The sequence below is a fragment of the Gouania willdenowi genome, chromosome 21 (assembly GCF_900634775.1).
Source record: "Gouania willdenowi chromosome 21, fGouWil2.1, whole genome shotgun sequence".
Lineage (NCBI taxonomy): Eukaryota > Metazoa > Chordata > Actinopteri > Blenniiformes > Gobiesocidae > Gouania > Gouania willdenowi.
Genome location: NC_041064.1, coordinates 26,746,116 through 26,770,024, shown reverse-complemented (window position 1 = coordinate 26,770,024; position 23,909 = coordinate 26,746,116). Strand labels below are relative to the sequence as shown.

General features: G+C 38.4%; 2 protein-coding genes across 5 annotated transcripts; both read left to right on the top strand.

The window, feature by feature from the left end:
• Positions 1-1,434: 1,434 nt before the first annotated feature.
• On the top strand, positions 1,435-18,846 carry ska3 (spindle and kinetochore associated complex subunit 3). The gene is made up of 11 exons (XM_028435852.1): positions 1,435-1,625; positions 2,486-2,547; positions 4,670-4,841; positions 5,166-5,574; positions 7,124-7,176; positions 12,241-12,440; positions 12,538-12,705; positions 13,971-14,156; positions 16,069-16,148; positions 16,260-16,387; positions 18,330-18,846. The coding sequence occupies exons 1-11, from the start codon at positions 1,508-1,510 to the stop codon at positions 18,485-18,487; spliced, it is 1,734 nt and encodes a 577-aa protein (XP_028291653.1). The 5' UTR covers positions 1,435-1,507; the 3' UTR covers positions 18,488-18,846.
• A 1,164-nt stretch (positions 18,847-20,010) lies between these two features.
• LOC114454923 (uncharacterized) lies at positions 20,011-23,688 on the top strand. 4 transcript variants are annotated; one of them, XM_028435854.1, is made up of 2 exons: positions 20,011-20,270; positions 21,900-23,688. In XM_028435854.1, the coding sequence occupies exons 1-2, from the start codon at positions 20,093-20,095 to the stop codon at positions 23,126-23,128; spliced, it is 1,407 nt and encodes a 468-aa protein (XP_028291655.1). In that variant the 5' UTR covers positions 20,011-20,092; the 3' UTR covers positions 23,129-23,688. The 4 variants fall into 4 exon arrangements, with proteins under 4 accessions (XP_028291655.1, XP_028291654.1, XP_028291658.1 ...); XM_028435853.1 differs by having other exon boundaries at positions 21,843-23,687; XM_028435857.1 differs by lacking the exon at positions 20,011-20,270 and adding an exon at positions 21,501-21,689.
• Positions 23,689-23,909: the final 221 nt, after the last annotated feature.

Here is a 23,909-nt window from a genome sequence, read left to right as displayed (position 1 = left end):
AGAAAACTTTTTCACCTGAAATTTTGCAGTTGTGCTTTGGCAGCCTTAACCTTGCCATGAGGAAAGTGTACTTTAAAGGGTGGGGAAGTTAAACTCTATATATATATATATATATATATATATATATATATATATATCATAGGCTCAAACACAGTTCAATTCACAACAAACTGTCAGACTACTGAACTCTAGTGGAGCTCTGTAGCCATACTTCCCCCGCTACCCATCTCCATCCCACGTGCACATTGTTGGTCGCAATTCCGCTGCTGTTGGGGTTCTATTGTTTTTGTGTGTATATATATTCTATTATTACTGGTGCTTTCTCCAAAAAAAAGGTTTTATTCTTTTACACCATTATTCTTTAAGGACTTAACAGGGAATTTGAGGAACATTATTTCATTAAACACATAATGACAAATAAAAAAACCTTGAGTCTTTGAATTACCTAAAGAAGGTGCAATTCTTCTTTAACTGGGGAGGTTGAGACATAACCGATCAACCATATATAATCACATCTTTCCACTGCCTTGATGCCTTAACAGCAATCTACATGAGTCAGGGACCCTCGAATAATAATAATAATGCATTGGATTTTTTAAAGTACTTTATCATAGACACTCAAAGCGCTTTACAGAATTAAGGCATTGTTCTCACTCCACACTTAATGGTGGTAAGCTACTATTGTAGCCACAGCTGCCCTGGAGCAGACTATTGGAAGCGAGGCTGCCATAGTGCGCCATCAGACCCGCCGACCATCACCAAGACTCACTCACACTACATTCATACTAGGCAATGTGGTGAAGTGACTTGCCAAGGACACAATAACAGATACCACTGGAGCGACTGTCCCCCACTGTGGCACCTGGAATTCTCAGTGGTCTCCCATCTCATCCTCTAATATTCTAATAAGCCATACAGTAGGCTAATCTACTTCACAGTACACATCCTACCCAGACTACTCTAGGACTGGAGCTCCCAGTCAGTTTTAGTCAGGTTGCCTTGACTAAAATATTACAATCAATAGACATAATGTAAATGTCCTTTTTAGGTTTTACAAACTATGTAAGCATAGAATCAATCAATGATTCTAAAAGAACAGGCTTTAATTTTCTCCTGATAAAAGTTAGACTTATCATTAGCCAATCATGTTAAGCTTTTGCCTGGAAATGTACTTTACAGCAATTTCACAATACAATTACATGTGAAACAATTGCTCTGGAATAAGATCTGTAGTATTTTATTATTGTTTTTAGATTATTTAAGATAAATTAATCCAACTCTGGTATCCAAGGGATCAAATAAATGGTTAACTGTAGGAACAGGAGATGAGAAACACACAGGTCTAAAGTTGTGTTGCTCTATCTGGACAGATGGTGGCAGTAGCGCTTTAAAAACTCGTTGGAAAACCCGGAAAAAGAATGTGCGTCACTGCAGGCCGCCAAAATCAAATGGTTTGATTCCGGTCGTGGTAAAAAGTACTTTATACGTTGTTCGTGTTTGTCTCATCATGGATACGACATCGCAATTCTTCATAAAGCTGAAGAAAGTGGCCGTGTCACTGGAGACTGAAACCACAAAGCTTCAGCAAGCCTTTGAAAACCGCAACAATAGCGAGGCTGACTGCAGTAAGTGAGCGATGTCATGGTATAACTGGTTACCGATTTAACTAATGACCGCTACGCTGTTGTTACTTACAGAAACCCTCTTTTTGTCCAATAAAATAAATGTGTTTTGTTGAATTAGTTTGCAAACCGTTTTCTGTCTTATAAAAAATCACACAACTTCGGCGGGACACATACATTAAGTGTAATGCTAATAAATGAGAAAACGCTCAAATAAGGTCATTGGACACAAATTCAACCACATTTAAGTTAAAAGTAAGCATTTTATTATTATGACTCGCAACATAGAGCCATCACTTCAACCAAAAATTTAATCCATCATGAAAACTAATTGAAAATAAATGGGTCTGAAGCCTTTTCCTCCAGCTGCAGAATCACTAATTTAGACTTAAAATAGCCACTTTACATGTCATCATTATTACAGTAAATAGGAGTTGATAACTCTTTGGAGAAAACGTGCTCTGCAGATAGATTTGTGAATTTTACATGATGTATTTTGTGGAGATAAACTTTGATTTAAAGTTTGATGGATTTTCTACAATTCAATCCCATGTAAACAAGGTAGTTGGTTTGAATGGAAATTGCCAAATGCAAATTTTCTTTAAATTATATTTAATCTTTTTCTAGACTTTCTAATTATTATTTTTTATTCTTCAATTGTTTCCTATTCGTTTTTTTTTTTTTTTTCTTTTTTTGCTTTTGTTTTTTCAATCATGTTCAAATGAATCATTTTCTAGACTCTAATTATTCTTTTTTATTATTATTCTTTTTTCATTATTTCTTATTCATTTTTAAAAAATACATTTGATGGCCTGAAAGCTGAGTCTTTTTTTCTGTTCACAATGAGCCATTTATGATTTCAGAAAGCACGGCAAGAGCGATGCAAGTCTTCCATGAGATGAACAGTGATGCTGGGACTCTGAAGGTAACAAAGAGCGATACAGTAGACTACTGTACAAGTACTTGGAATTCATTTTGTTTCCCTTACCTCCACAATACGGTGAAGAGACTACCAATATTGACACAAATAACTTTTTTACTTTAAATTGGTTGTGATTTTCAAACTGTTGTTTATACAGAAAACACTCAGAATAAGATGCTTATACAGGTGCTGGTCATATAATTAGAATATCATGAAAAAATAGTTATTTCAGTAATTCCATTCAAAGAGTGAAACTTGTATAATGTATACATTCATTTCACACAGTGACATATTTCAATTGTTTATTTCTTTTAATGTTGATAATTATGACTGACAACTAAGGACAATCCCAAATTGAGTATCTCAGAAAATTAGAATATTGTTGAGAGGTTCAATACTGAAGACATCTGGATGCACGTCCTTTGGAAATCAACGTCTCAGAGTCTGGAGAAAGAGAGGAGAGGCACAGAATCCATGTTGCTTGAGGTCAAGTGTAAAGTTTCCACAGTCAGTGATGGTTTGGGGTTTCATGTCATGTGCTGGTGTTGGTCCACTGTGTTTCCTTGGTCAACACAGCCGTCTACCAAGAAGTTTTAGAGCACTTTATGCTTCCTGCTGCTGACCAACTTTATGGAGATGCAGATTTCATTTTCCAACAGGACTTGGCACCTGCACACAGTGCCAAAGCCACCAGTACCTGGTTTAAAGACCATGGTATCCCTGTTCTTGATTGGCCGAAAAACTGGCCTGACCTTAACCCCATAGAAAATCTATGTGGTATTGTGAAGAGCAAGATTCAAGATGTCAGACCCAACAATGCAGAAAAGCTGAAGGCCACTATCAGAGCAACTTTTGCTTTCATAACACCTGAGCAGTGCCACAGACTGATCGACTCCATGTCAGCGCATTGCTGCAGTCATTCAGGCAAAAGGAGCGCCAACTAAGTATTGAGTGCTGTACATGCTCATACTTTTCATGTTCATACTTTTCAGTTGGCCAACATTTCTAGAAATGATTTTTTTGTATCGGTCTTAAGTAATATTCTAATTCTCAGAGACATCAAATCATCAAAATGAAAAGAAATAAACATTTGAAATATATCAGTCTGTGTGTAATGAATTAATATAATATACAAGTTTCACTTTTTGAATGGAATTACTGAAATAAATCAAAAACAACTAATCTGGGGGGTGGTGTTTAGCTCAGTGGGTTGAGCGCCCGCCCCACGAACGGAGGCTGTAGTTCCTCACCTGCAGCCGGTCCAGGTTCGATTCCCGGCCTGGGACCCTTTGCTGCATGTCATTCCCTGCTCTCTCTGATCCCTTTCCTGTCAAGCAACTGTCATATAAAGGCCACTAGAGCCAAAAAAATCTTTAAAAAAAAAAACAACTAATCTGTAAATATGTACACCTTCATGAGAATATTATGTATGAAATATATTTTACATGTGCCAACAACTTTAAATAAAATAATATACAATCTGCCTGTGGCTTTTAAACCAACTTTGACTTTAGTGCAACATGTTTAGTGCAGCTTAACTGAGGTACTGTATATGCCAAGAACAACAAATAAATACAGAAAGTTAGTACTTTCTTTTTCGATTTTATTCAACAAACACAAGCTTCTCAACATGTCCAGGTTTCAGCGCACTTTGTGCAGTTACAATGTCTCAAGAATTGCGTGATGTAATATCGCGATATATTGCCGAATCGATTTTTTTCAACACCACTAATATTCTAATTATATGACCAGCACCTGTACACTGAAAATTAAGTCCTACACTCATTTCTAAGACTCGCCTTTAAATTCCTTTTTTTTTTTTTTTTTTTTAAACTTGCAAATGTACACAGAGGGTTAGGAATAATAGACAAGGGGAAAATACATTTTAAAAAAGTAGTAGTTCAATTCACCCACATACTTGCTCTCCCACCAAATCAACCACATTAACATACTGTATATAACTAATTGCAAATCACTAAAGAGATAACAAAAGTGCTAAATAATTTGGTAATTCCATCAACAGGCATATCTACGCAGGGGTAAAGCTTGCTAATTGTTAGCATACAAAATATAAGTGCCATTTAAAGTGATGTGTACATAAGGGCTTTTGTCTGTTCTAATGCAGAGGCAGGTTCAGAATGAGTTGGCTCAGCAGAAAACTCAAGAAAGAGAGGTGGGCAGCTTCATTAATGCCTGTGGAGTGATGGAGCAACGGTTCACACACAACATCCAGATGCTCAGAGCTCACTGGGAAAAATATGGCTACAAAGCTCCCAGCAACACAGAGAAACAACCCAGTAAGTACCAGCTTTGGGTTACTCGTTTGTAACTGTAAGCAGAGGTGTAGAAGTACACATGTTAGCATGTATATTAATATTGTTAATAAACCGGTATGTTCATTTAGCATTGCAAACACCTTAAACAGACATAGAATTTCTTGCTCAGTCACTTGTTCCACACACGTATGTGTGTGTATCTTACACTAAAAGCTTGGATGAAATTATATGATTTTTAAACTTTATATCTGAAAAGCATAAAAACAGAAACAAGGTATTTGTATTCTAATACATCCTATCCCTGAATAGTCTAAAGTGTAAACCACATTCTGCTTTACTCCACAGGCAAAACATGTGAGGAAGGAGTGGATGAGAACAACAGAGTTGACAGAGAGAAAGAAGAAGATCAGGACGATGGAGAGAATCGAACATCCACATCTCCAAAAGAACAGCCGCCAGGCAATGATGTGATGCGTACTCCACAACTGTCTGACTTTGGCTTGTCTGAGCTTAGGATGAAGAGAGCGTTCGCTGGAATGGATTGGTGTGTCGAAGCCCCGCCGATGCCTGAGCTGATCCTCTTGCAGCCGTCGTTCCAAACACCTGCTCTGCCCATGATTATAACTCCGAAATGTGCTCTGCGAATGGACGACGAAGAGCTGCAGACACCACAGATGCACGACTTTGGTATCTCAGAGCGCACAGTGTGTCTGAACAATGACTTCACAATGAATCTGTTCCAGAAAAAAATAAGGTAAAAAAATGGTAGAAGTTAACAAATCTTTGCTGTATGAAGCCTGCACACAATGTAAGGATGCAACGATAATATGAAATTACTGATGCTAACTCTTATAAATTATCTTTTAAACTTCTTTCAGTAACCAAAAAAACAGATCTAAACTACTTTTCAAAACTTTTTTACATAACCTTTGGTAAACTAGCGTAATTCATCTCAAATGTAGTTACTTTATACTTATTGTACTTTAGATTTAGAAAATATATAATTTTGAAAAGGTCAATCAATTTTAACATAGATCATAATTAAAGCAGAACTAAGTAACTTGAGCTTAGCGCTATCCCTAAAGGTTCCTTGTGGTTATGTCACTGTCGTAAACACTCCGCACCCCGACCGCCGCCTGCCCCACCCACAACTACATGTGCACCTTTGCTCTCCCAAGACGGTAGCAACCGATCACTGAAAAATCCTAATACAACAGTTACACTAAGGGTGCTTTCACACATATAGTCCCATGTGAACAGTATGAGGAAGAGGGACAAGTAAAATAAATGAATGATGTGGGAGTAATAAGGAAGGGAGTTTGGACATGCGTGTGTGATGTGTTTGTTTGCGTGCCGACAAAGTGGCTCTGAAGATGGATGGATAGATGGATTTTTGTGTGTGTGCTGCCTGATGGAGCGCTGGGTTGCGTGTGTGCGTGCCTGTTGTGCAATCACACACCGTGACGACAGTGTGTACTGCTGCTGAGCTGTCACTGCATGGAGTTCCTCCGTTCCTCGGACAAAGGTCCTTTTTTTTTGCTGACTCCGCCATGATATAAGTTTGCTCTAGGAGAGACCTACTGTAGGTAAATGGGCTGCGTCATTGCGGATGTTCATCACTGACATCACTGTCTGCTAGATTCAAACCCTGCCTTTACATCCCTCTTAGTATAGAAAATAGAATACTCAAACAAAAGAATAGATTATAATTCCATTGCAGCCAAAAATCAAGTGAGAGATTCATATTTCAATGAGAAAGATTTCTTTGTATTGTTTTAAAAAAAAAAGATTTAATTTATTTTAACGCCATCGAAAGCGACATGCAACATTAATGCACTTTAGATGGTTGATCTAAATAATAAATAATTAAAACCTTTTTCTTAATGTGTCAGAAATTACTTTGGAGTCATTTATATCAATTTGTAGCCTTGAAACGCATGTAATATTTCTCAATATGTGGGCATTGCCAATTTAAAGCTTTCAGCCAATCAGCATAAAACCAGTCTGGAGTTACGTGAATGGCAAACTTCTGCAGTAACGGCGACGTCATAGATGGTCAAACATGTCGACCTCCACAAGCATGTGTTTAAGTGGCTTTTAATAAATATGCAGCCTCTCATTTATACCAGTAAATGCTACATGAAATAGTCTTTCAGTTGAGCTGTCTTTGTAATTTGGGCTGAGGACTCCTAAACTTTAGGATCTTTCTTAAGTCTCACTACGTCCAGGTGAAATGGCTGTAAACTGCATCTTAACTCACTTCTAATTGTAGATACTATGATGAATGTTCTCTGAATTTACAGACTGTCTGAAGACACACCTGAACCTCCAGCGATCAAGAGTTTGCAGACAAAAGGTAAGATATCTGATCCAGGCTCGGCTTACTGGCATAGGGGCTTCCTTTTAGGCTTTCAAATAACTCTCTTTGTACTAGTTACAGAGCATTAAAGCAGAATGTTCAGCACAATGGTGAAGAGGAGCATCTCTGAAACTTTCCTGATGGTTTAATGTAAACAACCTGCAGCTGTCGACGTACATGAGGCACTTCAGTGTCTGTGGATGTGTGGTTTGCAGGGTTGGGGTCTATTATAGCTGCAATCATGTAATTGATTGACGTAATTGTGATTGAAAAAACCTCTTGCAGTTGTTATCGTAATTGAAATCTATCTATAAAATCAAAAAAGGTGTGTGTGTGGAGCGAATATCTCCCCGGTTGAGTTTGACCTGAAACTTGGTCAACGGGTTCCAAATACCAAAGTGTGTGCACCTGTTATTTTGGAGTAATTTGGTGAAGCAAAACTCTCAAAACGCTAATTTTAAGATTACAGCTGTCTCAATAATGAGCGCGGTATTGCTACTTTTTGTTCCAGGTTCATGACGTCACTGTGTCGCAGTTTGTTTGGGTTAAAAAAAAAATATAATTATATTAAAAACGTTTTTGTACTGATAAAAGTTATTTAAGTTAATATTTCACGGTTATTTAAAATTATCCCTGTGATCCCAAACTTCCTTTAAGTCGCGGGTCACGGAGTCCACTTCCTCTAAAAATAAAAATTTCCATCTCCATCTCTGTGCCTGCCATGCTGTCGTCGCGTCTCAAAAACGGGAGCTATGAATAAGTCATTTGAAATCGTCAGCCACTGATGAGTCTTTTACCGACAAGTTTCCCATTGTTTAAACCATATAACTGTTCGTGTAATTGCTCACTAACGCGCTGTTTCACTATAGTCGGTATTGAACTCAACCCGTTCAGTACTCCATCTGGAAAACTGCCTATTCTCGGTGGTGCCGCGCATTGAAGTTAAGCTCTGACTACTCGGCTCAAAGGTAAACAATGATTTTTGTTTTTAAAAAAAGACAGCCGAATTGTAGATAATACTTTAATTTACTTACTCACTCATGTAGTTTGGAGCTTTAGATTTTTTTTTGCGCAGTTTTGTTGTTTTTCTGATTGGCGCTACAATGCCTATGCAGTTTTGTTATCAGCGTCTCAAACATTTCACGGGAACATACACGGTATTTATTTATAATAAAAATATACTAAATGAGTAAAATAAAACAAAAAACTAAACAATATATATACAAAAAGTACACAAAATGACTCCAGAATCACACTACAAAACAATTATACAAAAATGCACAAAAAGACAACTGAAAGAAGAAAAAAAAAATACACATAATGATGACTCCAAACTACATACATTACAGAAAAATACAACAAAATAGGAAAATGGCTCAAAATACACAAAACTAAATATTTATACAAAAAATACACAAAATGACTCCAGAATCACACTACAATGTCAACAAAAACAATAATTATTAAAAAAAATGCACAAAAACACAACAGAAAGATACAAAAACACTCATGACTCCAAATAACCAAAAAAAAACATTTAAATGAAAAAAAACAACACATTACAGAAAAATACACCAAACAAAAAAATATAAAAGTGAGTAAAAAAAACCCAACCACAAACACATTTATCATGCACATGTCCCATAGAATTAAACCAGGAAAATTGCACCCCTTTATAACACTACAGAGTATGTACACCTCTTTTACATCCAACCTTCAAACACATACTCATTTGGCCATAATTGACAACTCTACTTATGCTCCCACATAAATGCATACTTCCAATGGGCACTGTACTAGTCTATCTATAAAAGCAAAAACAGTCTGTGTGTGTGGAGCAAATATCTCCCCGACGCAGTATGAGTTCGACCTGAAACTTAGTCAACGGCTTCCAAATACCCCGAGTGTGTGCATCCGTTATTTTGGAGTAATTTGGTCATTTCCAAATGTTTATTTTTATTTTATTGCACTTCTGAACGGCCCAGAAATGAAACCTATTCAGCCGCTAGCGTACCATCGATATCTATTTCACTACACAGCTCGCTTCCGGTGCGTGTCAGAGCTCCTGTGGACTTCTTTTTTGAGGAAACATCCATTTTTACTTTTCCTTATTTGGTGTTGACATTTCAAAACGTTTATTTTTATGCGAGTTTGACGGTTCGCTGTTTAGACCGGAGAGACCTCACCCGGAAGTTATTGACAGCAATGGCTGCTGTGTTGAAAGCTGTTAATTTCTCAGCAGCGCGTGGGTGTGAGAGAGAACCAACGGAGAAGATTTGAGTCCCAGGTAGTTTCTCACACACACGCCGATCAGTTGCGCCTCACTATCTACGTGACATGCGTGCAGACTTGTACAGGTATGTAAGATTGTAGTGTTACGCTCTGAAGGTGCTACATCGTGAAGGTCACCTGATTACTGCAGCTTCACTTACGTCACACCTGCCACTACACCTAACTACTGAAAATAGCGGCAGGTACACATGGATGGACTGGTGCACATAAATTTAGAATGGATTTCCACACACACACCCCAAAACCAAAAGACAACAAAAATATGAAAATGACTCAAAATACACAAAACTAAATATTTATACAAAAAAATACACAAAAGACAACAGAAAGGTATAAAAATACACATGACTCCTAAAAGCAAACATTACAGAAAAATACACCAAATGAAAAAATTATAAAGATGAGTAAAAAAAACAACAAACACATTTATCATGCGCATGTCCCATGGAATTAAACCAGGGAAATCGCACACGCTATGCACCCGCTAATAAACCCTTTATAACACTACAGACTACAGAGTATTTACACCTCTTTGTACATCCAACCTTCAAACACATACTAATTTGGCCATAATTGACAACTTTACTTAAGCCCCCATTATATGAATACATACTTTCGACAGGCACTGTACTTGTGTATTTGAGTTCAGATAATTGACTTTGTAATTGTAATTGCCATGGAAATTCTATGAATAAATAGTAATTTACAATTTATTTAAATGCAAACCTTGGGAGCCATGTTACAGTTCTATGGCTTACAGATACGTAGTTAACCAATATTTAATATTTCATGTCAGTTCTCTTGAGGATCATTTTACCTTTTTTTTTTTTAGAAACATTTAAATCAAGGGGTATACAGACAGAAAAAAGGCTCAGACCAAAAACATTAATACCAATATTTTTTGATTGATTAGGAATCCTAACAAGGTAACAAAGGATGGATAATATTTTTTAGTGTATTTTACAGCTGATTTAAGACATGGGTCAAACTGACCCGTTATCATAAGAGATGACAACAGAAAGCTAACACAAGGGGAAGGTTATGTTTTATGAGCTTATTTATTAAAGGCTCAGTAATTGTGATTATATGAATTTGATCTTTTACTTTGACGGGAGAAAAAATAATTGTAATTTTAATTGTAATTGAAAAAAATGCCCGTCACCATAATCATAAGTGAGTTGTAATTAAACATGGTAGTTTGTGATGCCCGACTACTCTGGGTCTGTCAGTGTGTTTGAAGGATGCATAGTGGTTGGCTAGCTGTGTGTCTGTGGTAGAGGCACAGATCAATCAAGTGCAGGAGTGATGAATGTTAAAATGGACCTAGGAATTTTGCAGAATAAAACACACTAGCAAATGGTCCATGGACCAGTATCAGTCCATGGCCTGGGGGTTGGGGACACCTGCTCTAAATCATTTGAAAACATAGTTAATGCAGAGTCGTGCTTGGAGAAAAAACGAATTGCCATATACTGAAAAAACATTATTTTTGTTTCTTTAGTTATAATAATAATGTATTGGATTTTATATAGTGCTTTATCATAGACACTCAAAGCACTTTACAGAATGAAGACATTATTCTTTCACGCCACACTTAGTGGTGGTAAGCTGCTATTGTTGCCACAGCTGCCCTGGGGCAGACTGACGGAAGCGAGGCTGCCATAGTGCGCCATCGGCCCCTCCGACTAGGGATGTAACGATTCACTCAACTCCCGATACGATTCGATTCACAATACTGGGTTCACGATACGATTCTCTCACGATTTATTTTACAAAATGGGACTGTAGACAAATTTTTTTTTGGGGGGGGGGAAACTAGAAAATACTGTACTATTTTCCTTTTATTTTTCATTGTCAAAAGAATTCCTTGATAAACTATTCAAAACAATGCAATTTAACTAAAAATAAATCTTGAATGAAATAAAGGAATAATACAAATGAAAATGAAGCCTATTAATTTAAATTCTGGTTCTATAATACACAATGCAAAACTGCATAATAGTTCTTTTTCTTTTAAAAGTGCAACTGAAAATGTATTTTGTGCCTTAACAATTGGACTTAAAAAAAAAAAAAACCGTGATTGCACTGATGTACGTCATATTTGTTTGGACCAGCAGAGGGCGCTGGTAACCCAGTGGTCGGTTGGCATGCAGATACAGTATCTTGCAGTGAAGAAGAGAAGCTATGCTAGCAGACAGAGCTAATAGAAAAACGTGACTTTTACAGATATTCAAGTAATATTACAGATATTCTTTCGGTGCTAAAGGGGTAAGGAATCATTTATTAACATATTTAAGAGTAGAAGGCGGCCAGAAAGAAAGTATTAGCAGACTCCGCCCGCCGCCTACACTTGTGGATTAAAAAAAGTACTGCGATTCAATTTTCAGAAAATCGATATCAACCGTGATACCTATTAATCGATTTTTAACTGCCTTGCGATTAATCGTTACATCTCTACCTCCGACCAACACTCACCGCACAACAATAGGTGTGAGTGAGCTGAATTGTTTCATATGTGAATGAAGGATCTTTGGCCTATGTAAATTCAATGAAGCCCCGCCCCCACAGAGACTGCAGTGCAACTCGTGTTTGAATAACACTGAACTCGGACATTTTATCACCAAATATTTAATAACCTAATATTTGAAAAGAGCAATAAAGAATTATGCTTTCAGCACTCATTTACACACTGCTGATGTCTAAATGCCTCCATATGTGAAGTGACCCCTGTTTACACACGTTGATTTTCTATCATGTGTTTCTCTGCAGCTGATGAATTGGATTCCCCCGACCCGCCCGTTTTTTGCACCCCGGGTTTGAAAATTAAAAAAAACACAGTTCATTGTCCTTCACTAGAACAAAACTCAGAGGGAGTACAATCTCCCTGTTGCTATGACAACATACCTGCCACTCCCAAAGTCCCAGTGTTTCAAGCGCCGTACATGAACCGGCTGGTTGGCAATGAGAAGGTAATTGTGGGAGTTTCTTTTGATGACATAAGGGCTCTAATCTCTGAAGAAGCACCTCAGGTCTCAGATTTTCTATGTGTTCTTGTGGGATCTGCAGAGTGCTCTGCATCTTAAACCTGAAGGTGAGAAGTTTGACCAGGACAGCCATGGCTCCAAACACACCTGGAAGTGCGATGTGCCGGATTTTTCCGTCATTGAAGCAGAGGACGGGCAGATACCAGCCATGCCATTCCTGGAGTCTGCTTTGGGGAGTTCTCTGCTGAGTGTAAGACTTGGCCTGTTTGTGGAGTTGTGCAGTGATTTGTTCTCAGCCTTTACGTGTGTGTGCGTGCGCTTAACGAGAGAAGGCAGCGCAACCAATACTGGACCATTAGTTATCTATTTTAATTAAAAAAAAAAACCTTTAATCAAACACTATAGGGCTACACTTAGCATTAAAATAAAAGATCCACACTTTTAAACCAATTGCAGAGCTACTGATATGTGCGCATAGCAGTGTTCAAACAAGAGTGTGGAGAAAATGTAAGAAGCCATATGATTGGCTGAAAGCAAACACACCTGATTGGCTGATGAATCTGTCAATCAGTTTTATCAGCCAATGGTGACATTCGTTGACCCGCGACTTCAGGGCAGTCTCAAAATTCACCGCACACATTTCTCTCACAAATACACAGAGGTTTCACAGCACAGAAGCAGTTTGTAAACGCACATTCAGCATTTTGCATTATCTGTGGATTCATATTACAAGTGTGCCTCAAAATAATATTTGTGAAGTAGAGCGTGTGCATTTCAGAATTTATGTTACAAGTTTGCATAAAATATATATTTGCGAAACAGATCGTGTGCATTTGTGAATTTGAAATACAACTGCAAAACAAATATATATTTGTGAACCAGAGTGTGTGTATTTGGGAAACAGATGGTGGGAATTTGTGAATCTGAAATACAACTGTGAAACAAAGAATGTGCATTTGTTAAAAACCTGCAAGAGTTCATTCATTATGATACTGTTCTGATTCCATAATATAGTGCTTGTTGTGGCGGTTTTGAGTGATTGAGGCGGAGTCAAGTTTTACACATATTTTGAAAAGCATTTTGTAGACTGAATAATGCTGTCACATGCCTGAAATATTTGATGTGGAGAAGGATGACGTGATTTAACAGCAGTGCACCCTACAGTTTAGGACTAGCCTTTGCATACTGGAACTCATCATTCAGACCTGTACAGCCTCTGAGTTTCCATTTCAAAATTCCCCCAACTCCGTTTCACAATATACTCGTTTCTGTCATTTTTGCTTAAGTTTAGCCATTTTCGTTTTGTTCCCTTTTAATCTTCTTTCCTTAAATGAATGCCATCATTGGCTAATAAACTTCTAATATTTTACCAATAGCTGAAAGCACGTTAAAAATTAATTTTCAAAAATAATATAATTTTGTAATTTCCATTCATTACCTGCTATTAGGGATAATACAATGCCCTAGATCTGTGTAGTAGGTGTAGCTTCTATATTATGTTCCATTTTCCTCCAGACAAATACTAAAGCCCAGTGGATCAACAAGCACGAGAAGGGAAGTTGTGCTCCAGCCTGCAGTCTGGAGTTGGATGGACCAACCAAGGAGTTTGGTTTGGGAACTCCACGCATCAGGAACACTTACTGGGAGCCCAGCACACCAGAGATGCCTGACTTAAGCGCTGTCACGATGGACATCTGTAAGGTATGTTTCTCCACACAAAAAAAGTAGTTCTCACCTCTGCTCAGTTAAGCAAAGCCGGTAAAGACTTTGTTTGACCTTAGTGAGTCAAGGACACCCAAGTACAGCACTTTGTACGTCTCAATTCCACCAAACAAGTAAATCCAGTCACTGTAGTTCACATTGAAGCTTTAATGTGCACACTATGAGGGTTGTTTAAGCATGCAATGCGTGCCTGCTGTCTGTTTTCAACCTTAGGATTAATAAATCATGTGTTAAGCCAGGTTGCAATGCATAAAGTTTCTGATTGTAAATTGATTGTATACACATTCTAATAAGAGTGACAATATCTCGATACGGCGATATATCACGATATTTTTCCGCACGATCGATTATCGATATGCTCCCGCTCAGTCTCGATTTTTTTTTTTTTTTTTTTTTTTTTTTTCAAAAGCTTTTCTGCTTTTTCACTGAAATGTGCAGGTATGACTTCACAGAAATTTTGTCACTGTTTGTTGAAGGAATATTGCACTATCATGATGTCACTGTAAGAAAGACCCTATTTTTTGTTTACAGAAAGCACTATTGGAGATACTTATTCGTTTACATTGGTATGTTAACATTTACAGAACTGTTGCACTAAAATAGTGTCACTGTTCATTAGAGATGGGCGATATGGACTAAAAAAAAAATCCCGATAATTTCTGGTATTATCACGATAACGATCAACATCACAATAAATACAAAACTATAAATAAATAAAACAATTCCCAACTTAACGTAAGCAGGTTCTTTGCAAACACAAATAAATCTGAATACATCAACAATAGACACATTAAAAAAAGGTACAATTGCTGCTGACTCAGAGTTCATGAGCTGATATTTTATGGAATATATTAGTGCATGTGGATCACTATTAGTGTTATTGTATGTAATTCATTTCTTTCCTCACTTAAAATGAAATTATTTTCTAAAAAAAAAGTGTTTTTACTGTTGCTGAATCTTGTTTCATTCATCTTATGAGTTACATAAAGTTATGGTTAATAAATAACTGACTTTAAAAAGTTTGGAGGCAGGGCAAGAGAGCAGCGGGGAGGGAGGAGGAGAGAGGAATCTGAAAGTCGAGCACTGTAGCTTTAAAGGTGAAGCAATTCAGACAACACTATCCGAGCAGTTGTCCAATTTAGCTCCTCTGAGGCACCTTTAAAGGTGCAGTCTGCGACTCTCAGATCCTTCTTTCCCCCTCCCTCCCCGCTGCTCTCTTGCCCTGCTTCCAAACTTTCCAAAGTCCCTCTCTCATAGGAGCTAACAGGCTAACGTTAGTCCGACAGCAACATCCCAGTAATATAACATGCGCTGTTAAAAGCATATTACTGCAGCGCTTCTTTCTCTCTCTATGTGCACAAACCTCAGCAGCAGCAGCACACACGGAGGCTCTTGCACACATGAACAACACGTGAACCACAGAGTTCTAGTGTAACAATTACAAATCAAACATAATGTAAATCAAGCAGCAGTAGTTACCTTTCAAGCGGAAAAGTTGCCAATTCCATCTTCTACTCCTCCAGACCATACACTGTAAAAAAAGACAGCGCTTCAGCCCAGGGAAGGGGGCGGGGACTGTGAGCAACAGCTGTCAGTCAGCCCATCAAACACAATCCTGGCTCTGATTGGTTCTTTTTGCTAATTCGCGGTGCATTCTGGCAATCTGCCAAAGCCAGCAGAAGCAGCAGGAGGGACTCAATAAGCCTGTTTTTCTTTTCACACAAACTACTGGTTTCATGTAAAGCTGTCCTTACATACTGACAGCTTTAGCAAATATGACAAAAAGTCACTTTTATAAGAGTTGCAGACTGCACCTTTAAAAGAAACTCATAGAAAATATATTGTTCAAATTTTAACTGAAATGGTTAAAATGTCTTTTTATATTTTCTAGCTTGTACCACAGACTCACCTGAAGAGGGCGATGTCCACTACAGCAGATAAACCAAACTTCACAGAGGAAACTGCACCCGGGTAAATTGTGGTGGTTTTCTGGTGTTGATATATATATATCAATAATATTTAATGTGTTTCAGTTTGTTAAACCAATCCTAATGCGTTTCTCCCTTTCTGGCCTTTTAACAGAGTTCCGCACCTGCTCATTGTGTCAGAAAGTGAATTTCAGAGTTTACCAAACCACCTAAGGCAGATGACTTTGCACAGTCTAAACGAAGCTGTCCACAGCATCAACAAGTTCACAGACGGCCATAGCGGTACGTGCTTCGATATACTTAGACCAGTAGTACCTAAATTCAATGTGTCAGGTTATTCTTGTAGTATTAAAGTGTGCCTTCTGAAGGGCAGTAGTGGTATAATGGTTTAGGAAGTGGGCTTGTAATCTCAGGGTCAGTAGTTTGAATCCAACCTGGGCCATCACTGTGGGATGTTGAGCAAATCCTGTAAACCTAACTGCTCGTGTTGTATGTCACAACTCTAACCAGTGAGTGGCTCAACTCATGTCCCCCACACCCACCCCCAATGTCTACATTTGTCATCATAGGAACACCACATGTAGGGCAATCTTTCCTGACAACTATGCATCTTTTATTAATGCAAAAAAATGAAATAATACCTTCATTAATTTGCACAGCTGTGACTGCCACCAGCCTTCCCCAAGTAAGGCTAAGCTAGACTTCATTAGGGGGAAATGTTTAAATAGAGAAGGCAGTATTACTCCTGAGTGAGGGGGAAATACGAAGGGAAAGGGGTTAGGGAGGACAGTACTACGAAGGAATAGTGTGTGCTGTTGGTATTATGTGAGCTACTGTTGTGTACAGGAATGAACTCTGCTATGCCAGTTAGAGATACACAATATTGGATTTTTGGCCAATATGCTGATATTTTACTGCTCTTTTGGCCGATAACCAATGTTGATACTGATGATTTTTTCCCTCACACCTACCGGTAATTGCAGAGATCATCTCGTTTCTGTTGTGGAATTAACAAACATTATTCTTCATACATAAGATGGTACTGAAAATGATGTAACATCAGCAATCATTCCTTGTACAAAATAAGAAAAATACATCACATTACCTCATTATTTAAAAATATGTATTCATGACAACTGCTTTGAAAACATTCCAATGCTCGGACATTAGCATTGGAATGCAGACGTGCTAACCACGTCTGCCTCCCAGCAAGAAGGTCCTGTAGTGGACACTTGGTTCCTTTCTCTGTAGAGTTTTCATGTTCTCCCCATGCTTGCATCTCTGGTTTCCTCACACCACCCAGAAAATGACTGTTAGGTTGATTGGAGTCTCTAGGTTGCCTGTTGGAATGAATGGGAGAGTGAGTGGTTGTCTGTCAGTGTGTTGTCCATCGTATACCCCCCCTAGCACTCCTGAAAAGGAGACAGCTTGTCAGAAAATGGATGGGTGTGCAAATCTTTTGAGCATTCTGAAATGTCAAATATATACAGAAGTAGGCTTTTTAACTGTAAATTAATGTTTCATTGTTAGTTTTAACTGTTTAAATTACTTTAAGGACCAAAATAAGCTTTCAATAATTTTGTGCATAAAAAACATTTACCACAAACATTTAATACTGGAGAAAATATTTGGGGAAACCTCTTAAACCCTCTTTGGTAAAACCACCATCTTTATCTTCTGTTAAAAATTAAATTAACTATTTGTATTGACGTATGTATTGATCATAAAGGCACATTCTCAGGCAGTCGTGATTAGCACTTCTGCCTCACTGCAAAAAGGCAGAACACCTTCCTGAGACCTTGTTGTGTGGAGTTTGCATGTTCACTCCGTGCTGTGGGCGGGGCTGATTTGAGTTGCTGAAATTTCCTGTAAAAGTAAATGAGTGCGTTATTGGTCTGTTGAGTGACTCTGTGACAGATTAGTGTTCTACAGGGTGCTTTGGAATGTGAGGAAGAGAACCGAGTACAGTGAGAAAGGGTTATTAATATCTATGGCTTGCATACCCATTATCAAGCTTTTTTTAATTCTATTTTCTAAACAACTTTCAATGGCATTTGCATTTTAATTAAACTGAATGTCAATGGAAATTGTTTTTCCCAAATCATTTAAAATGTAGCCCAAATGAAATTGTACTTAAATATCCCTGATGTTAACTGCATTTATTTCACAAACTCTGAGTTAATAGACAAGACTTTAAAAAATAAAACATGTTTTTCCTCTGCAGGCAATGTGACAGAACTTCAGATGGAAGAGTTGAAGAGGATAATCAAAGTCGGAGCTAAAGCACCCATTTACGTCCTCTGTCTGGCCGAGCTGAACAGACTCCAACATGAGGGCGGAGTCACAAACATGTCTGTGGTCAAACTGATCACACATGGCTAAGCACCGTCTCAAATATCACTCCCTCACATAGATGGTACAGTTCTTGCTATCCTCTGTATTCACCAGGTTGTGCATATTTGTTAGTTCTTTTGTATGTACACTAATGATTATATATATGTAATAACTACAGTCACCAACCTATTTATGACCACTGACAGAAGATGTACAATACAATGAAGCATTCCAGCCATGTTTGTGTCTTTTGACTTGCTCTTTTTACAGATGTTGCAAATAAGAAAGGGCTCAGTTGAAGTGAACAACTGTATTTAATAACCCCATGAACATTAAAGGCACTGATGCTTTTCTATTTCAAAATAATTGCTGTAAAAATCCAGTTTACATTAACATCTCTGGAAATATGGAACATAAGGGTAGTTTATTTTATAATGAGGAATGCCTGATAATCTGTCACTTGTGGGGTTTTTTTTGTGTCTGTATGTGTATGACTTAAAGGAAAGAAAGGAATTTGCATTTTTAAATTAAACAATGTATAATTTGTTATCTGCACATGGTTTAAGATCAATAGCAATGTTGGTATATAAAGAAAATGCATTACACAAATGACATGAATAAAAGCAGATGGTCTGATTTAGAAATGTGTATACGTTTCTCTACTGTTGTCTGATACCACAGATGAGATTTGAGCTTTGACTATAAGCTATGGTATCTATTAATTATACAATTTAATTGTGGATTAGCAACTAAAGCAGCTTTGAATATATATATTTTTAATGTTCTAAATAAAGACAAACATAAATCAACTAAAGTAGTTTGGTTTTTCTAGAGAATCATAGATGCCATATTTAGTAATTTATTTATAAAGCACTTTTTGCAGATAAATTCACAAAGTACTGTACAGAACAGTGGAGAAATATAACAGGTGCAACATCATAAATGAAAAACATAAAACATGGGTGCATTTACGTCATAGGAGCAGCATCATAAAAGGATAATAAAATTTTAAATCCAGTTAACTAAAAGCTTTTCTGAAAAGCATCAAATAGTCGTAGCAGTACAAGGTGTCACAGTACTCATACTCCTGGGGAACTGGTATTGGGACATCCCAACTAGCATGAGATAAACTAAGTAATGAAGGGAAATAAATATGAATATCTGAAAGGGAAAATGCGGTTAATGAAGTCTACTACATAAAATGGGATTAGATTTTTTTATGTAAAAGTTTAAATACGAAAAACATGATTTCTGACAGATATATGCACTATGTATTGAAGAGTTAGTGCTTAATTTATAATCATTTTTTAAAAATGGTAAATAGATTTATTTACATGTTCCGTCAGGATCTTGAGGTTTTTTTTTATTAACACAACTACAAATATTCAAAATAACATGCTATTTTTATTCCAACTAGATCTGAGTTTCAGTTGTAAAAGGCTATAAAATGTGGGGTGTGATTTAAGAATAATGCTTTTATGGAAAACAAACATTGAAATAGTCGCGTTGGCCACTGTTGCTGACGCAGCTGCGTAATGACGTCATTCATTTTTAACGTGACCGTCGACGCGTCTGTATTTTTTCCACCTCCCTCTCGTCGGCCGCCATTTTGGGAGTCAAACGCTGTGAGTCCGCCCTTCTCCGTGTCTTACTATGGTTCACACCTGCGTGGTGTCCGGCTGTAGAAACCGACGGACTCCTGGAACCAGTTTATCATTTTATCGCTTCCCCCGTGACCCGGAGCGAAAGCAGCGGTGGGTGGCAGCCGTCAACCGGGAGGGCTGGGAGCCAAACGACGGCAGCCGACTGTGCAGCACTCACTTCATCTCAGGTGGATCCGATCACTCACTTCATCCCAGGTGGATCCGATCATACTCACTTCATCCCAGGTTAATCCGTTCACACTCATAGACTCCCATAAAAGTCAAAGTGTCTACTGTGACTAAAGAGAGTTCAGTATCAGCATCGAGAGATAAACCCGTAGAATTGATATTTCGGTAGTAGTTCATCATGAATGTGTTGATCTTATTCTAAAAGTACTAATAATCTGTACACAACTTTATGCGTGATAGCAGAAATAGCAGTGCTGTGTAGCAGCTGTTGACACGCTTAATCTCAGGTGGATTAGTGTTGATATTTAGTCGTTCATAGACAAACACGGTGGATTCATATACATTATTTTATATTAGTTGACATAGTTGGCAGTTTTCTGGTCTACGGTGAGTTAAGACAATGGATTTCTTACAAATACATAAGTATATTGTCAGCTTTAGTAGTCAACATTACAATTACAGTAGTCATTTGGCTCTTTGCAAAGTAATCAAACGTATTAATTACGTAATATTTAAGGAATTATGTCTAGATGTTTGTGTATCATTGTTATTTTAGAAAAACTTAATAGTTATGGGCACAGAATCCTGTGTAATAGCAGATATTACCAGATTGGACAGAATTATGTGCATAACATCTTCCTTCCATGACTTGTAAACTGTAGCTACTTGGAAGCTATTGTCCTAATAAATGACTGCTATGCTAAATACAGACTTGATGTTCTTGTGGAAATTTGATATAAAACTCAGGTTCCTTATACTGCACCTTAAAGGTGTATAAAATTAACTTTATAATGGTTTTGCTACAGTGATATATATCCCCTTAGCCTCATTCAGAGGGCTGAAGTTGAAAAAGTTCTGTTTCCTCCCTTGTTATTCCACATTTTGTAAAAACCTCCAAACGATGAGTTGGATTTTTCTGCGTTGTGACTTCACAATGCAGAAACTCCCCCTCCTGACAATTCTCACTCCACCTACCCTACATAAGAACGTGAGCTCCTCCCCCTCAAACTACCTCACAGGTAAAACAAACATAGCGAAGGCAGGTTGATATTACAGTTAATGACAGTTAATATATTTTTGTTCAGTATATAGATAATCCAGTATCTATCCATAAAGCTGTGTGTGTGTGTGTGTGTGTGTGTGTGTGTGTGTGTGTGTGTGTGTGTGTGTGTGTGTGTGTGTGTGTGTGTGTGTGTGTCAAATATCTCTGCGGTTCAGGGACAGACAGAGCTGAGACTTTCAACATGGCTGCTGCTTGGTTCAATGTCAGATTTGTTCGGACGCTACACCCCACCTCCTGAGGAGATGGACTCAGTGATGATGTCATCAGTCCTAGATCTACAGTGATGATGTTATCAGTTATAACATTTTATAACAGATGACAGTTATAAATGACAGCAGACAAATCTCAACAAAACGTAATTTTCATTTGCCAATCCTGAATCCTGTAGTTTTTTTCTTTTGCAATCCAAAAGATGTTTGTTTTGGGGTTCTTAGAACAAATGGAGATGGGTGAAAAATAGCATAATACTGCACCTTTAATGTTTATTTTTGCTTCTGTTCTCATGCAGGTAAACAGGTGAAGAATCCACGTTCACCGGATTATGTTCCATCTGTTTTCACGACAGCTCCGTTATCTCCAGAGATGAAGGAGCCCGGCGCCACAGAGATCCCAGACAAGCAGGAGGCTCGTGTGGAGGCAGCCAACGCTCTGCTGTTCCTGCAGGGGCAGGGCAGACGAGAGGAGAGGGAGCAGGAGGCCACTGTGGAGGAGAGCGTGTCGTCTTCCCTCAGCACTGATGAAGACGATGATGTTGAGTCAGTGAGTGACATTAAGAAAGGGAAGTTTACTGGCAAGTCGGAACCTCAGGTGAACTTTGAAGATGTCCTTAAAGCTTTAAAGAGAGAGAATCAGGCTCTCAGGGAGTCTGTGGAGAAAATATCACTCTCTGAAAACTCTTTAAGAAACGATGCAGAGAAAGTGAAGTTTTACACCGGTCTGCCAAACTACTTTGTCCTGGAGACAGTCATGTGGCTGCTGGTGCCTCACATGGATGGGATGAAGAACATAAAGCTCTCAAAGTTCCAGCAGCTGTTGTTGACTTTAATGCGTCTCCGGCTCGACCTTCGCAACCAAGACCTGGCATATCGCTTTGGGGTAAAAGTCGGGACAGTGACAAAAACAGTGCACCGAATGGTCAACATCATGTCTTCCACTTTGGTTCCCACCGCCGTCTTCTGGCCGTCAAGAGCAGAGCTCCGGAAAAACTTGCCGGCGGCTCTTTGCAACTCTCACCCTGACTGTGTGGTCATCATAGACTGTTTCTCTGTGCCTTTTGAAGAGCCGCTGTCCAGAAACAACCAGCTTCAGCAGAGCTTTCATCCAGGAACCACTCACAACGTCCTCAAGTATCTCATTGGTGTCGCTCCGCAGGGTGTGGTCACCTTTGTCTCCAGAGGTGTTTTGGGAAATGTTAGCGACAAGAGCCTGGCTGAGGGCTGTGGGTTCATGTGCAAGCTTCTACCAGGAGATGTTGTGCTGGCGAACCGCAACCTTGACATCCGCGAATCTGTGGCCGCCCGTGGTGCTCTTTTCAGAATCGCTGGCAGTTGCCAAGAAGCGGCGTCTGAGAATTCCTCGCTGATTGACTCTTCCGCTGAGACAGTGATTGTGCAGAGGCACGTGGAGCGGGTGATCTCCATGGTGAAGCAGAGGTACGCAATGCTCACAGGACCCATCGAGAGCCCGTTTACGTCTGCCTCGGAGCGAACATCCAACCTCTCCACTTTTGATAAGATTGTGCAAGTTGCCTGTGCCTTAAACAACCTGTGCATCTCTGCTGCTCCTCTCGAGTAAAACGCCTGCTATTAGTGACTCCACGTTCACAGTATAACAATGTAGCCCTTTACACCCTGATTCTAAATGTGCTGTTCTTAGTCAGTGTATGTGAACAACATGTTTGTTTTATTTGTTGTTCAAATCCTAAGGTCATGGACTGCAGTTTGTTTGATGCAGGCAGGTGATTTTCATCTCCAAGTTTGATGCTGACTCCATGATTTATCCTTCATCAGTTAAAGAAAAGGCAGCATGTCCATGTGGCCATTTACACTCTAACTCTAATCTTGCTGTTGTCAGTCACATTGTATCTTAACACCATGTTGGTTGTTTAGTTTTCACAGTAGGAAACTGTCTGGTTGATTTCTTGTTGAAAACCTCAGTTGTTTTCCACATTTCCAGAAAGGTAGATGAAGTTTCTAAACTGGCGTGAGGAGTGAAGTGTAAAAGGAGCAAAAACAATACAGTGAGGGACATGTGGTTTATTTGGTATTGTAAGTCTTTTGTTGTTTGAAATGTCACTGCAAATGTTCGCCCACGAGCAAAGTAGAAAGTTTGATGCAATTTATATGAATCATATATGGTCTTTCTTTTTCAATGTTGGTTTGATTTAACAAAAAGTATTTTAAGTCATGAAGAATGTTTTTTGTCTCTGTCTACTCTTGTCTGTTTTCCTGATTGTTCAATCCAAGTCATCGGTGACAGTAGCAAATAAAGCAATGAGATCACATTCAGTCTCCATAAATTTGATTACCAGGCAAAATGAAACTTATGACAACAATACATAACTCATCCATACGTC

Coding starts and splice junctions, on each gene's coding strand:
- LOC114454923 (XM_028435853.1), top strand. CDS start 20,093: ATGGTTCACACCTGCGTGGTGTCCGGCTGTAGAAACCGACGGACTCCT. Junction 20,271..21,842: donor CAGCACTCACTTCATCTCAG/GTGGATCCGATC, acceptor GTTCTCATGCAG/GTAAACAGGTGAAGAATCCA.
- ska3 (XM_028435852.1), top strand. CDS start 1,508: ATGGATACGACATCGCAATTCTTCATAAAGCTGAAGAAAGTGGCCGTG. Junction 7,177..12,240: donor CAAGAGTTTGCAGACAAAAG/GTAAGATATCTG, acceptor GTTTCTCTGCAG/CTGATGAATTGGATTCCCCC. Junction 12,706..13,970: donor TGGGGAGTTCTCTGCTGAGT/GTAAGACTTGGC, acceptor ATTTTCCTCCAG/ACAAATACTAAAGCCCAGTG.